This window comes from Oenanthe melanoleuca, chromosome Z (assembly GCF_029582105.1).
Source record: "Oenanthe melanoleuca isolate GR-GAL-2019-014 chromosome Z, OMel1.0, whole genome shotgun sequence".
Lineage (NCBI taxonomy): Eukaryota > Metazoa > Chordata > Aves > Passeriformes > Muscicapidae > Oenanthe > Oenanthe melanoleuca.
In genome coordinates this window covers 8,023,446-8,036,868 of record NC_079362.1, presented here as the reverse complement: position 1 = coordinate 8,036,868, position 13,423 = coordinate 8,023,446, and the positions used below count along the sequence as shown (strand labels likewise).

The window sequence follows — 13,423 nt, the reverse complement described above, 5'->3', positions numbered from 1 at the left end:
TTATATTTCCTATCTCCCTATTACACTTAGAAGCCATGGAAAATCTTCTGGAGGAGATCATCTGCTGCCTTTGCAAGATGTTGTGTTCTATGTAGTCACTAAGCTCTGTCTGTAAAGCTGAAGGAGCTGAGCTGAAACTCAGTGTCTGGAAAAACATCCCCTTTCAGCATCAACCAACAGGAACGGAGCTATGGCTGCAATTTCCAAACATGTTCCCAAGGCGTTGAGGTTTTGGATTTTTTCCTTTTGTTTCTTTCATGCTAAGAAAATAACGACTGATACTCAAGAGACAAAAGAAATGGCCAAGGTGAGGGAAGGTGGAGCTGGCTACTTTCTTACTCGGATGGGGTTTCTCTTTGGAGGGGCAGACATATTGTGAGGTTTTTGCAGGGGGTGGGGTACTGGGCTCACTCCTCTCACTCTCTTTTGCTCTAGACATCAGAAGGGAAAGAGGCTTTGGTTGCTGTGGGGAGAATTCGCCCCTGTCAAAGGGTTTTATCTCCTGCTCCTTCTCCTACCGTGAGTGAAGTTGCTCTTAAGAGCAGCAGTTGCATTAGGACTTTATTAATGCCTGGCCTCACTAGGAAAAACTACTCTCTCCATCCACTGGGGTGCCTCAGGGGAAACCCCGGGCACATCCTCTCTCTCCCTGCCGAGTTCAGGAGCCCGGCTTACACTGCCCAGCCCCGCCGCTTCTCTGCCGTTGCTCCGGGATTTTCACTACACTCCCCAGCACCCCTCCCTGCCAGGACACCCTGCAGCTCCTGTGCAGCTGTGCAGTTTCTGATTATGCTGGTTTCACATGGGGGGGAGCCGCCTGCGAGGAGCAGCACGGGGCCTGGAAACAGGAGGGCTGTCCCCTCTCTGGGAGCTTCCCCTGTGGGCGGCGGGGAGCAGAGAGCTGATTCAGTGGTTGACCAACTGAGTAACCAATTAAGTTATTTCGCTTTCATAAATCACATTGGTAGAGCTAATCCATCCTCTTTTGACTTCGGGCCTCCACAGAGGTGAGGTGAGCTCTGGCTGGCACCCGGCCCCAGCTCGGCCCAGCCCTGGCTCGGCCCAGGCCCCCTCTCCACGCAGCCTGGCCGAGCGGGGGTGGGGGAGCCACCGAAGCCCCCTCCCCTCCCCCTGTTCTCGGCTGGGGAGCCCTTGTGGCCGGGTGGGGAGAGGCTTCTGCTGAGGTCCTGCCCCCCCCAGTGTGGCCACGACTTGGCCGGGCTCCTGCTGCTGTTTTTTGGAAGCAGCCAGGAGAGGGAGAGAAGCCCCCAGCCGACCGCTCGGCGTGGGGAGGTGCACCTGAGTTTTGGAGTTTTGTCCGGCCTCCTCCACGTGGCCCTTGTGGCCACGTTTTTCCAAGCATGGCCTGACCCAGCTTCTTCAATGTCTGGATGCAATTTTAACCCTTTTAATGCCTGAATGAGACTACAGCTCCCCTGAATGAGAAGAATAAAGCAAAGAGTCTACTGAAGTTAGTGAAATGAAAGCTAAGTTTTCCAGATGGGAAGAGATTGAAGAGGTGCCACTGATAAGTAGCTGAAAACCTTTTTTTGTGGGCTATGAGGAGACTGTGACTACACTGAAATGCCTTTAAACTGTGAAAAATACTTGGGAAGGTTAAAGTGCTTGTGAAAAGGATCTTTTGCCTCAAAGAATGGGGCTTTCTGTTTGGGGACTGGAAATATGGAAAGAGACATTTAATAGAAAAAGAAATGAAGATAATTTTGTCTTTCAGCAGCTTGCCTTTAAAAGTAATACCCCAAGTGTGCAGCATAACCCATAACTCAGCTCTGGAGGGACTGTGGAGATGGGAGGAAGTTCATAGTTTGAAGTTTTTCTCTGGGTGGATGCAGATTGTGAAAGTGAAGACACCCTCTAAGCCTAAACCCAAAAAAGGAACTTTTCTCTCTAGAGTGAACTGAAATGATTATTTAAGTAGATAACTGACTGAAGTGTTCTCTGTATGTTGTTGTTAAGAAATGTGGAAGATGAGGGAAGGGGATGAGGGAATAATCTGGAAATCTTTTTTTTTTTTTTTTTTTTTTTTGTGTTATTAATAAATTTCTTCTTATACCGTTTTAAATTTTAAGCCTGCCTTGTTTTTGCTCCTGAATCCTATCTCTAAAAGAAATTGAATATATTAAAATTGGCAAACCCAAGTCAAACCGTGGCACTGATACCATTAATTTGCTGCTCTGGAGCCTGCTGGTCCCTGCTGTCCCAGCTGCTGCTCTGAGGTTCCTGTGTGCCCCCGTTCCCCATGCAGCCGTCACCCTGTGGAGAGACGCGGCCGAGCGTGCGGCACAGCGCCCCCTGCAGGCGGGGAGGAATCACCGCACCCGCCCGGCCGGGAGCCAGCAGCGCCCCCTGCAGGCTGTGCCCGGAACTGCTCCAAGGGCAAAGGGAAGGCTGAGGCTGGGTCTGTGAGTCTGCTTGTTTGTTGGTGCTGATTTGGTGTTTGTTCGCCTTATTGTACACACACACAAGTAAAGAACTGCTATTTCTTTTCTCATATCTTTGCCTAAAACCCCCTTAATTTCAAAATTACAGTAATTTAGAGGGAAGGAGGTCATATTGTTTCCATTCTGAGAGAATGAAGACACCTGTCTTTCAAATCAAGAAAAGCACACACTCTCCTTCTCAGTGGCATCCTCACCAACATTACCTTTGCACAAGCCTGTGCACAATGTGGGGATCCTGCCAGGGGAGAAGACACCCCCAGTTTACGCAGAGAAAAGAGACAAGAACAAAGGAGATGTGGGAGCACAAGCCACAGCAAGGCTGGACTTTCCTTTAACACATGAATTTGTATTTTTACATGTAGTCATATTTGAGAGCAGTCAGGAGGAAAAAAGGGGATGTTTAAAACCAGGAATACAATGCAATTCTCAAAGGAGCTGTCTACCTTGGTATTTTGGGATTCCTTCTCTTTGATAGGTCAAAGGGAGGAGGAGGTGACAGGGACTCCCCTGTGTAGGAAAAGGACTCACACTTGGCAACCCTGGAGACAGAGACAGTCCCCAGGCAGTCATGTTAGTTGGGGACTGTAGCCCAGCAGCCCCAATGTTCAGACTAGGAGAGAAGCATCATTTGCATCAGCTCCAGCCATCACTGAAGCTTCCCTAATACCATAACAGGCACTTGGAGAGTTCCAGTTTTTCAAATTTACCCTGAAATCCCTGAAATGTGTGTGCTGTTACTCTTCCCCAGCTTGGTCTCATTGCACTGACTGCCATCACAGCAGGGATGTGTGCAGTGAAACCCCAGCTCTCTCCTCTACCAGCAACTTCTCTTCACCATGGTCCTGCTCCCAAGGTAGTGCAGACTTCAGGAAATGCTCCCTGCCAGCTCCTGGAAAAGTCTGCAGGAGAAATCCTGACCCTGGGCTGCCCATTACTTGTAGACAAAGTGGGAAAGCTGCTTGTACAGGGAGAGACCTCTGGGAAGGGGCATTGGGCATTGAGCTGCAGTGGGGGTGCAGGGTACCCCCATCTCTGTGCCAGACTGGAGAGTGGGCAACCCATGGATTATCCACCTGCCCTTCTTCCCACCTCTTCTGCTTACTCAAAGAGCAGCCATCTCAATTCCAGACCCCCTCAGACATCCTCAGCTGCCCCTGAAAGCTGCAGGGTTTCTTTTTACAAGGATGATGTTGATGCAGGAAGATGTTTGCTGGGTACATGGCTCCTGTCATGCTCCTTCCCAGAAAACTCTTCGCCTCCACAGCCCCACTGTCACACAGAATACACACAGGTGTCATACAACAAAATCTGCTGTGACTGTCACCACCCAACAGAACATGACACAACAAGGTGGCACATACACAGAACTGTGCAGTCTTCAGAAGCTCATGCACAAAAATACTCTCACAAGGGCAAAGGAGTGGGTGTGCAAAGAGGAGGTACTGGTCAAAGGAGCTGTGCTTTCTGCTGCTATTTTAAAAGAAAAGCCTTTCCACTCAAAAAAAAAAAGTTGATTCTACCAGGAAGAAACACTATGGCAGGTTGCTTTCTCCTTTTCCAATCTAGACCAGAGCAGAGCCAGAGGAGAAAGGTGGTGCATCCCTCTGCATCCCCAGCAGTGCGATGAAGGGACACAGGGCTCAGACAAGACACTGTGTCCTGAGGAGGCTTCAGGCTCTACAGCAGCACAGGTGTAGCACGAGAGCATCTGAGACAGACAGTGGAGCTCTATCAGACACTTTTGCAGAATAACTTGATGATGCTGAACTGGAGACAGCAGATGACAGCATAGTCTTGAGGCTCAAAGTGCTTTGTGCATGGAGCAGCTCCAGAAAAAACACCTCAATCAAGGAGGTGGGGGTAAGTGCTGCTGTTATCTTCACTGTCCCAGTGAAGCACTCCATGTCACAGCTGAGCCCTGCTCCTATCATCTTTTGTTTACCTGTTTAGCTTTTACTATTATTGAAAGGGTCTACTGGACAAGAAAAAGTATTGCCAGCCTGAGGTTTCTTTCTGAGTAGTATTTAAAGGGCACAAGTGGCTGTCAGAGAGGGCTGCAGTAGTGGGGTACCCGGGTGGGAGCAGCTCATTCCCACACCCCCAGCCCCCAGTGTGGGGATGAGCAGAGCCCAGCGCTCAGGGAATCAGCAGCTCCAGCACGGGCCGGTGGCCGCACCGTGCCGAGCAGCAGCAGCAGCAGCAGCAGCTGCTCCTGCAGCCCGCACAGGGCAGGGGTCACGGTGCCTGTGCTCCCAGCCGCTGCCCCTCCGCCCTCCTGCCTGCCTGCACCCCACGCCCTTTCCATTCGGCAGGGGTATTGATCTGCTGGCAGCAATGGGCTGGATAATTAGCCAGGAATTAGGGTTTCTATTACAGTCAGGAGGCTGCCCCAGCTGATTTATCACCTGAATAATTTACTGTGATTGAAAGGAAATTAAAATGAACTCCATTTGACAACTGTGCGCTTTTATGGGCTTTAGTGAAGACTCAAAAGCCAAATTAATAGCCTGGTGTTGTTTGATAGTCTACTGAGAGTAAATAGGGGAAGGCTTTTTGTCTCCTGATGTGCTCTCCTAGGCTTGATTTTAGAGTTGGGATTTTCTTCCCCTCCCACCAGTAAGGCTGGCCTGGAACAGGGGAGATTTCAGCTGTAAAAGGCAGAGAGCTGCCCTTGCTCCCTGCTCTCTCTGCACTGCCCGCCCCCACCTCTCCTCCCCTCTGTGGGTACAGAGGATCAGCGGATTGAGGAGGAGCAGGTACTGCCTGCTGGCAGCCCCTGCCCCGGGCTGGAACCAGCAGCCAGGGCAGCCCAGCAGCAGCAGGGTGCCCTGAGGGAAAGCATGGGGCAACACAGCCACCCACAGCATCATCCTGCATCCCACAGCATCATCCTGCATCCCACAGCATCATCCTGCATCCCACAGCTCCTTGTCACCAGCTCTGGCAGAGCTGGGGGTGCATCTCCCATAGCTTAGGGTGCTGACCCTGCAGCACCGTGTCTTCCACCCTCTGCTGCCTGCATCCTGCAGGGCTGGCACAGCAGCGATAGGTTCTGCTCCACTTCTTCCTTTGTCTCTAGTTTTTCTCAGTTTTATATTTGTGTACATTTATTGAGCCACATATTATTGCTCCCTTTTCCTTTTTAACTTGTTTTCCATTTAGCACACTGCCAATGGTGAAGAGCTTGCCTTGGAATGCCCAAATCATTCCTGCAAGTGGCAGATTGAGAAAAGATTTGGGTCTTCAAACTATCCATGAATAATTTTTGTAATTTCCACTGTTTCTGGACAACATGAAGTATTGGGAAGACACAAATAATATTAGCTCTGCATTGCTCAATAGAAGTGTCAGAGGATTTTCAGATGCCCAACAGCCTCTGTCTACCCAAAGGTTTCCCAACAAAAAACATATTTCTCTCACTCTGGGGACTAGGACCAAGCACAGTGTCCTGCAGTTCATAGAATCATTGCATGGTTTGGGTTGGGAGTGATCTCAAAGATACCTCATTTCAACACCCCCAGCACAGGCAAGGACACCTTTAGTAGATTCATTCCTTCCTTCTGCTTCTCCAATAACTGCACTTTGTGACTGAGTCCTCTTAGGACAGAAATGTGTTTTACTTTATGGCTTTCCTAGAATGTTCCCAAAGATCAAACTCCAGTACTGTAAGGAGGAGTGTGTATCTCGCTCCTCAGATGTTGCATTCCAGCTGCTCCTTGCACAAAAACCCCAAGATTTCTCTCTCAAAGCAGGTGTGTACTTAGGCAGAAAGCAAAACTTGAAGGTTTTCAAAAGAAGTTTATACCCCTTTCTTGGTAAATTCAGAGAAGTACTTCAGTGCAACCCTCTCTGCATCAGGTTTCAACTTCATGCAATTCTTCCACCTTTTCCAGATCATAGTAATTTTTGGGGGGATTCCTTGGCTGTCCAAATTCCATTTGTTATCCAAATTCCATCTGCCTATGCCTATCTCCAGATCCACATTTATTTGCACTCTGTGTCATGAATACCTGTGCTACTGTATGCTTGCCAGGTCTCTGGTTTCTGTGTGAGCACAGAGTATCTACATTTTATCCAGAAATCAATCTGAGCAGATATTCTGTTTAGTTCTAGCTTAAATCAGTGTGAAAGCACCAGCATGGGCCTACAAATTATTTGCTATTAGCAGCAAGCAGTTATCTTCTTAGCTGGTGACCTACATAGTGTTGAATCTGGTCACATCATGTTATGCCTCATTATGGCCCTGATCTAAAGTTTATTGAAGTCAATAGAAATATTCCTCTTGGCTTCAATGAGTATTCGATTGGACCCATGTGTGAAACTGAAAGTACAAAAGAATCCATTTCTGTTGTGGACAGAAATCCAGCATGGCTAATTCTTTTCTTTATTCTGAGAAAATTAACGCACTGTCTCTCCCATTGAGCCAGTCCAGCTGCATATCCTTCACCCTGCATTTTTCACCCCTAGATGCATTAATCCTGCTCTCACAGCCTCCACAAGCACACTGTCCACAAGCCCTGGCTTGCCCCCTGCCTGCTCCAGTGGGACTTTCTGCACTTGTCCAGCCTCACACACCTGCAGAGCTCAGGACTCCTCGACTTTCCTGGGGCTTGGTCTGCAAGAACATCCCCTGTCAGTGCTTTGACTGGAAACTGCTTGGGCCAACATTCATAAACCAGGCTTGGCCAGTCTGGTACAGCTTCCCCAAGATGCTGTGGAGCACTTCTCCATCCTTCTGCTGGAATCACAGGAACCACCCTCACAGCCCCACAGACCCACGGGATTTGCTGAGTGCAGCCAGTGCTTCCAGTTCCTCTGGTCTTATGAGCTATAGGCACTGGAAAATTTTGCAATCATCCAATTTTGCAATTCTGCACAGGATGAGCACCAGTTCTGGGTGAAAGTTATTATGATCATTGTCAACAGTACAGCACAGATTGGCAGATTCACAGAATATTCTGAGTTGGAAGGGACCCACAAGGATCACTGACTCCAGCTCTTAAGTAAGGAACCCACAATTTTGGTGTTATTAGCATCATGCTCTAACCATGTCATAAGATGATAAATAACTCAAGAGCTTCCATTTCATACAGGTTGGCTGAGGGAAATTGGGAAATAGGGAAATTGAAGGAAGTGGATTGGAAGTACTCAAAGAGAGGGTTACACAGTGGTGAGCAATCACTCCCACACAGCCCCTCCACCTACAGGGAGGGCAATGGACTCATAAGGACAAGGACAAATGTGCAGAAAATGCACCAGGAGGACTTTGGGCAGCATTGGGAGCCAAGAATGAGGCTGTAAATACTGTGCTATGCAGGAGGGATGTCTGTCCCTTCCCAAGGACCTGCCCCCAACACACAGGTGAGGAGGAAGACTTAGAGAGGAGCCACAAAAAGGAAGGAAGAGGAATCTGCAGTGTCTACACTGTGTTATTCCAGTAAAACACCTGGAGCCCTCCTCAGGTGAATAGTACTGGCACATCAGTAAGTTTTTGTGCTGAAGCAAAAGTAATGATGTTCAGCTGGCTGCTGCTGGATGAGATTTCTAATAAAATGGATAAACAGTGGGTCAGCAGCTCATACCAGTCTTCTTCCCACATCCTGTGTCCATGGGGAGGAGTATCTATTCCATGTTTTCCTCTGCAGAAGGAGCTTAAAGCTCCCTGCATCCACCACTGACTTAGCTCCTAAAGCACCACTTTGGGGTCCAGCAGCACTTTGGACAGACAAATGTCACAGGCAGATCTTTACTGCAGCAATCTAATCCAGGGACAGCTCTGTTTTTCCAAGGCATGTCACTGATATCCTCAATATTTGATTCCTCAAAGATTTCTTTGGCCCTACTAATTGATGCAGACAGCTTCTCCACTGTGGTTGAGCACCATGAAGCTTTGCTTGATGCACCAAGGAGGTGAGACAGGACTGTTTCTGTAAGGGCTGGGGTTCCTTGTGAACCACAGCAAGTCACACAGATCACATCTGGTCATGTTCACAGTTACCCTTCACATACCATCAAAAAGCAGTCCCCAAATATCCACAAGCCTCAAATGATGGTCCAGCGTTCTAAAAGCAAAGGCCATACTCCAAGCCAAATGAAAACAAACAAATACAAATTTCTTTCATAATTACATGTTAAAATGCCAGGAAACGTGGCTCTGCAAAGCACATTTTGAAACTCATAATGCCAGATTTCTCAGCATCTTACATGACTGCCCAGAGCATGCAAGGAGTATCCTGTTCACCACATTAATAGCAGCATATCTCCAATTTTAATACTCTGGCTGCTTAGAGTCATTCTACTCACAATTCTTTATGTGGCTCTGGGAGATCCTTTCTCCATCAAAAGCAAAATATCCCATATTTGATAATTTGGATAAGACTTCAGCAATATCCTTATTCAAATTTCCCAGTCTTCCTATAAAACCAGTAAAAGTTTATCTCTGAATAAATGTTCACTCACTGCTGGACTGTCTCCCATGACCTACAGCTGGCCATAACTAAGAAGCTCTAGAACACAAAATCAAATAAAAAGTCCCCTCCCATCACTGCTGCCTTTGCAGTGACTATTTTGGGCTGTGCAGTTTTTGCAGGAACAGATTGAACAAGTCCCAGCTCCTGGGTGGCCAGGGCTGAAAAGCCAAGTGCCACAGCCCTGGCAGGGTGCCTGCCCTCTGCAGCATCCCCCGTGTTTGGATCTATAGCCACCATCTAGTGGCACATCAAGGCCACTTCAACTCCCAGAGACACCCCTGGCAGGGCTCCCCATCCCTTTCCAGCTGAAGTTCAGACCTGCACAGTTCCACAGCGCACACGGATCAGGGAAAACACAAAACAGCAGAATATGGTGGGAAACAAATGTCTCTATGGATGAAAGAATGAATGAGAGATGAGCTTGAGGGCATGAGGAATTCCTGCTCTACTGTAGGATAAAGTAAGAAATTCTAAAAAAAAATAAATATATATAAAAATATATGCATTCCTCAACTGAAGCCACAATGGTAGCAAGCTGCCAGGAGAGAATCTCCAATGGCCCTCAAATATACAGATTCCTCCAAGGGGAATCAGTGTTAGAAAAGTCCATCCACCTTGCTAAAAAGCATGTCTGATATTAAGAACACTGAAGATTAATGGCTGAATACATCATTAAGTAGCAAGCTAGACCAATATCGGTGCTGACAGCAATATATTAATTTCTACCTCCTTCTCAGCAGCTAAATTAAATACTGCCACCCAAGAAGAAGAACACAGAGAGACACAGCTCATCAGTTTTTTCATGTGCTTCTATAGTATGCCTGCAAAAATGGAATTTTTCCAAAATATTAATGCCAAGTCCTCCTCAAGCACACTGTAAATGCATAATTTACCTTTACATACAAAGCAGGTGTTTTTCTCAAAAAATCGTCAGTTACATGTCTAATAAGCCATTTCTGCATACAAAAATCTGATGTTTTTGTCCACAATCATGCTCACTGTTAACCAGAATAAGGCACTGGGTTTTGCAAGTCCTCTCCTTGTTACCTGCACTGCCTGCTTGTGATCCAACACAAACATCACAAGCTGTGGTGCTCTTTAAAGAGTCATTTGATGCAACTGGTGCAGATCAGGTGTAATTTCATAGCCCAACACTTGCTAATGCCTGCACAGTGAGTGTTTTCCCTGGTTTTTTGATAGGTTTAATGGCTAACATGGAGTTGGCTGGAACAAGCTTGACAAGACCTCTGTCTCCAAACTCGTCTGCTGGAACTCTGGAAAGCCTTTGGTGATGCCAACAAACAGACCTCTGCCAGCACACCAGGAAAACATGAAATATTTGCAATAGTACCTGCTCGGGTTTGATGGGCTCTGTTGTTGAGAAAATGTCAGAATAATGTTGTCTCTCAAAGACACGATCCAGCACTTCCAGCTGCTGCTGGGTGAAAAGGTCTCCTCGCATCTGCTTCCGAAGGAAATCTCTGCTTGGGAGAGAATGGCCATTTGGTACTGGAGATTCCTGAATACCTTTCAAAGGGGAGAGAGAAGAGGAAAAGTGAGTAGTCTCATGATGTGACCTGAAGTAGAATGTCTTATTTTTGAACAGATGTAGGTGAAGCCATGAAGACATTCTGAGAGGTTACAGTGTGCTGGAAAACACACTGCACAGCCCTGCACTACAGGCAGCCCTTAAACTGTCAGCATCCTCGCACACCATTTAAAGACAGGACAGGGGTAACAGTCAGACTTTTGCCTGCATCACTTTTGTGTGCCACCTGGGCAGCTGTCTGCCTCATGGTCTGTGTACAGCCTGATGGTGACAGGCTGGGTCAGGCTGGGTCAGCCCAGCAGAACTCTGTGTCCAGTCACCATCCCCACTCTCTGTCCTGTCCTGTGCAGGTCCTGCTGCATCCATCCTGAGCTCCATGCTGAGCTCTGGGCTCTGGCACGGGCTCAGCACCCTCAGCAGCACTGGCCAGGCAGCCCAAAGCACCAGCCCTGCACGGCTCTGAGCTGGGGAGCCCCTGGGCTGGGTGACCCTGCAGCACCCCAGCCAGGCCAGTCCAAGACACCGTCCCCACCCTCCAGTTCACTTTGTATTTCTCCAGATTACTGGCAGGACTGAGACCCGGGTCCAAAACACATTTTCCTCCTTCTTCCCGTTGGCAGAGGCTTTTAGCAGGAACCCTAAGTGTCTGACCATGGCTGAAAAGCCATGAGGCAAGTTTGGAAAATATTTGATTGGCAGTCTGAAAAGGCTCTTGCAATACAAAGACTTGTTTCGATTTGCTTTTTGCAGAATCACAGTGGTTTCCTACTTTCCTTTCACCTGTCAGTGCTGGAAATATATCTTTTATGCACTGAAAATTGAGATCTGCAGTATTCCCAGGACTCCAGGAGGTGGAACTCCAAGAACAACAGTTAATATCAGATTTCTTCTCCAGATGGCAACATCGAACTAGACAGAGGGAGGAAACGTTTTAAAAATAGCATCTAGCTGCCAGATTAGTCCTGAGGAGCAGAATTCAGCTGCATCCCTAACAGCAAGATTTCCATGAGTGCTGCAGTTGCTTACAGCCCAAGAAGTCTGCAGAGGAATAACATCACCTCCTCTGGCAGATTCTGCACCAAGTTTTTTGATTGTAAGTGTAGAGGTGATGTGCACACAAACAGCCTGTTGTGTCCACAAGCCCATGCTGGCCATCAGTAATGCAAGAGATGCTTGGTGGACAAGATTTTTCACAAAGGTCTGTTAATTTAAGATCATCCTGCAGAAAATGCTGTCTGTCCAGAAAACCAGGCTTTTTTAAGGCAGAGTTCTCAGACTGGGGGACCAACACAGGGAAATTCCTCTTTCAACCTCAGTTGCTAATGCTGAATTTCAGCAGAACTCTCCTTATACTGAACAGACTTTTGATGCTAGCAGTTAATGCTGGACACTTCCTTCTCAATTTGAGATCAGCAATTTCAGTGACAACAACTTTATATATGCCCTTCTTGGAGAAAGTCATGCAATTCTATCCAGGGTGGAAGATACTGGCTTTTGTAAAGTGCAAGGATGAGTTTATTCTGCACAGGAAGGGAAACAAAAACCTGAGTAGGATGTTTAAGTGTGAAAAGGTACAAGAAAGCAATGTATCTTTAAACAGTTTGTTTTTCCTTTTTTCTTTTTTTTTAACTATTCTGAATCAAATAATATCTAATAGACCCTGTGTTGAGTTTAGTCAACCATGGCTTATAGAATTAAAATTCTAGTTGGTAGCTGTATGGTAGCACAGGGCCAGGGAGACCCTGTCTCTGGAAGTGCTGGCTTTAAATTTCAGGTTAAACTGTTACTCACAATTTGGCATCAAAGTTAATGCAGTTTTGGGATAAAGGGGATGACAAAAGGGAGTGAAATTACACAAACAGGCATGACCTGAAAACTGTTCTTGGTGATGCCAGTACAGTCTGTGCTCTGTTTGTGCCACCCAGAGACTGGAAGTGCAATGAGAGGTCCAGAGTCTGAAAATGGAGCAGCTGTGCCACCTTCCACCTTTAGCACGTTTATTGTGGAATCCAGCTCCAGGGTTTGGTGAGTGAATGCCTTGGAGAGGAGGAGGCTGATGGCAGGAAATGCTGGGGCAGCAGAGGGCTGGGAAGCAGAACCAGAGTGTGAATATATGTATTATATATATTATATATATATATATATATATATATATATATATATTATATATATTATATATATAATATATATTATATATATAATATATTATATATATTATATATATTATATATATATAATATATTATATATATTATATATTATTACATATCTATATCTGGGAATAAAGGCAGCTGGTGTGCCTGTGCCATCCTGCCATGCACACCCCAGCTGCCAGGGGATGAGCCTGGGCACTGCCACCAGCACGAGGAGGAGGATGTTTCTGAAACCACCTGGGATGGTCTGGGGCTCTGGAGGGGTTTGGTTGCAAGGGCAGCATTTGGCATCTGGCTGGAAGTGCAACATTTGCTGCCAGCCAGGTTGGCTGCCAGCTCACACCGTTTGCACTTCCCACCTGAGATGGGCTCAGTCCCCAGGATGCACATTCCAGTGCAGTCAGGCTGTCCTGGGATGAGGAATAATGCAGCAGCATTTGTGCCAGGGACAGACCTGGGCAGGAGTTGGGACTGGGGCCATGGGAGGCTGACACTGCACAAAAGGAACACTCAAGCCCCCTCACTGTCAGCACCACCTGCTCTCCTCAGCCTCTGAGCAAAGGAATAGCTTGCACTTTTGCAGTGTGTCTCCCAAATTCAGACTGACTGCCAGCAAGGTCTGGATTCCACTGCAGAGCCAAAGGATTTTCTGCACACTGCATGTGACACACAGGAGTTTGTGAAGGTCTTCAGGATGTGTTTGCTGTTAGACATTATATAAATAATACCATTAACATTATACATTGCTTAACTAGGATATCCTTGATAATTAAAATACTGTTGGAGGGCT

General features: G+C 47.1%; 1 protein-coding gene across 2 annotated transcripts in view; it reads right to left on the bottom strand.

Annotated features, from left to right (window-relative positions):
• Positions 1 to 13,423, bottom strand: part of PAX5 (paired box 5) — a 131,561-nt gene that overhangs the window by 74,650 nt on the left and 43,488 nt on the right. For both annotated transcript variants that reach the window (XM_056513029.1, XM_056513030.1), the window contains exon 6: positions 10,284 to 10,459. In XM_056513029.1, the coding sequence (XP_056369004.1) occupies positions 10,284 to 10,459 (176 nt within the window). The remainder of the gene's footprint in view (positions 1 to 10,283; positions 10,460 to 13,423) is intronic.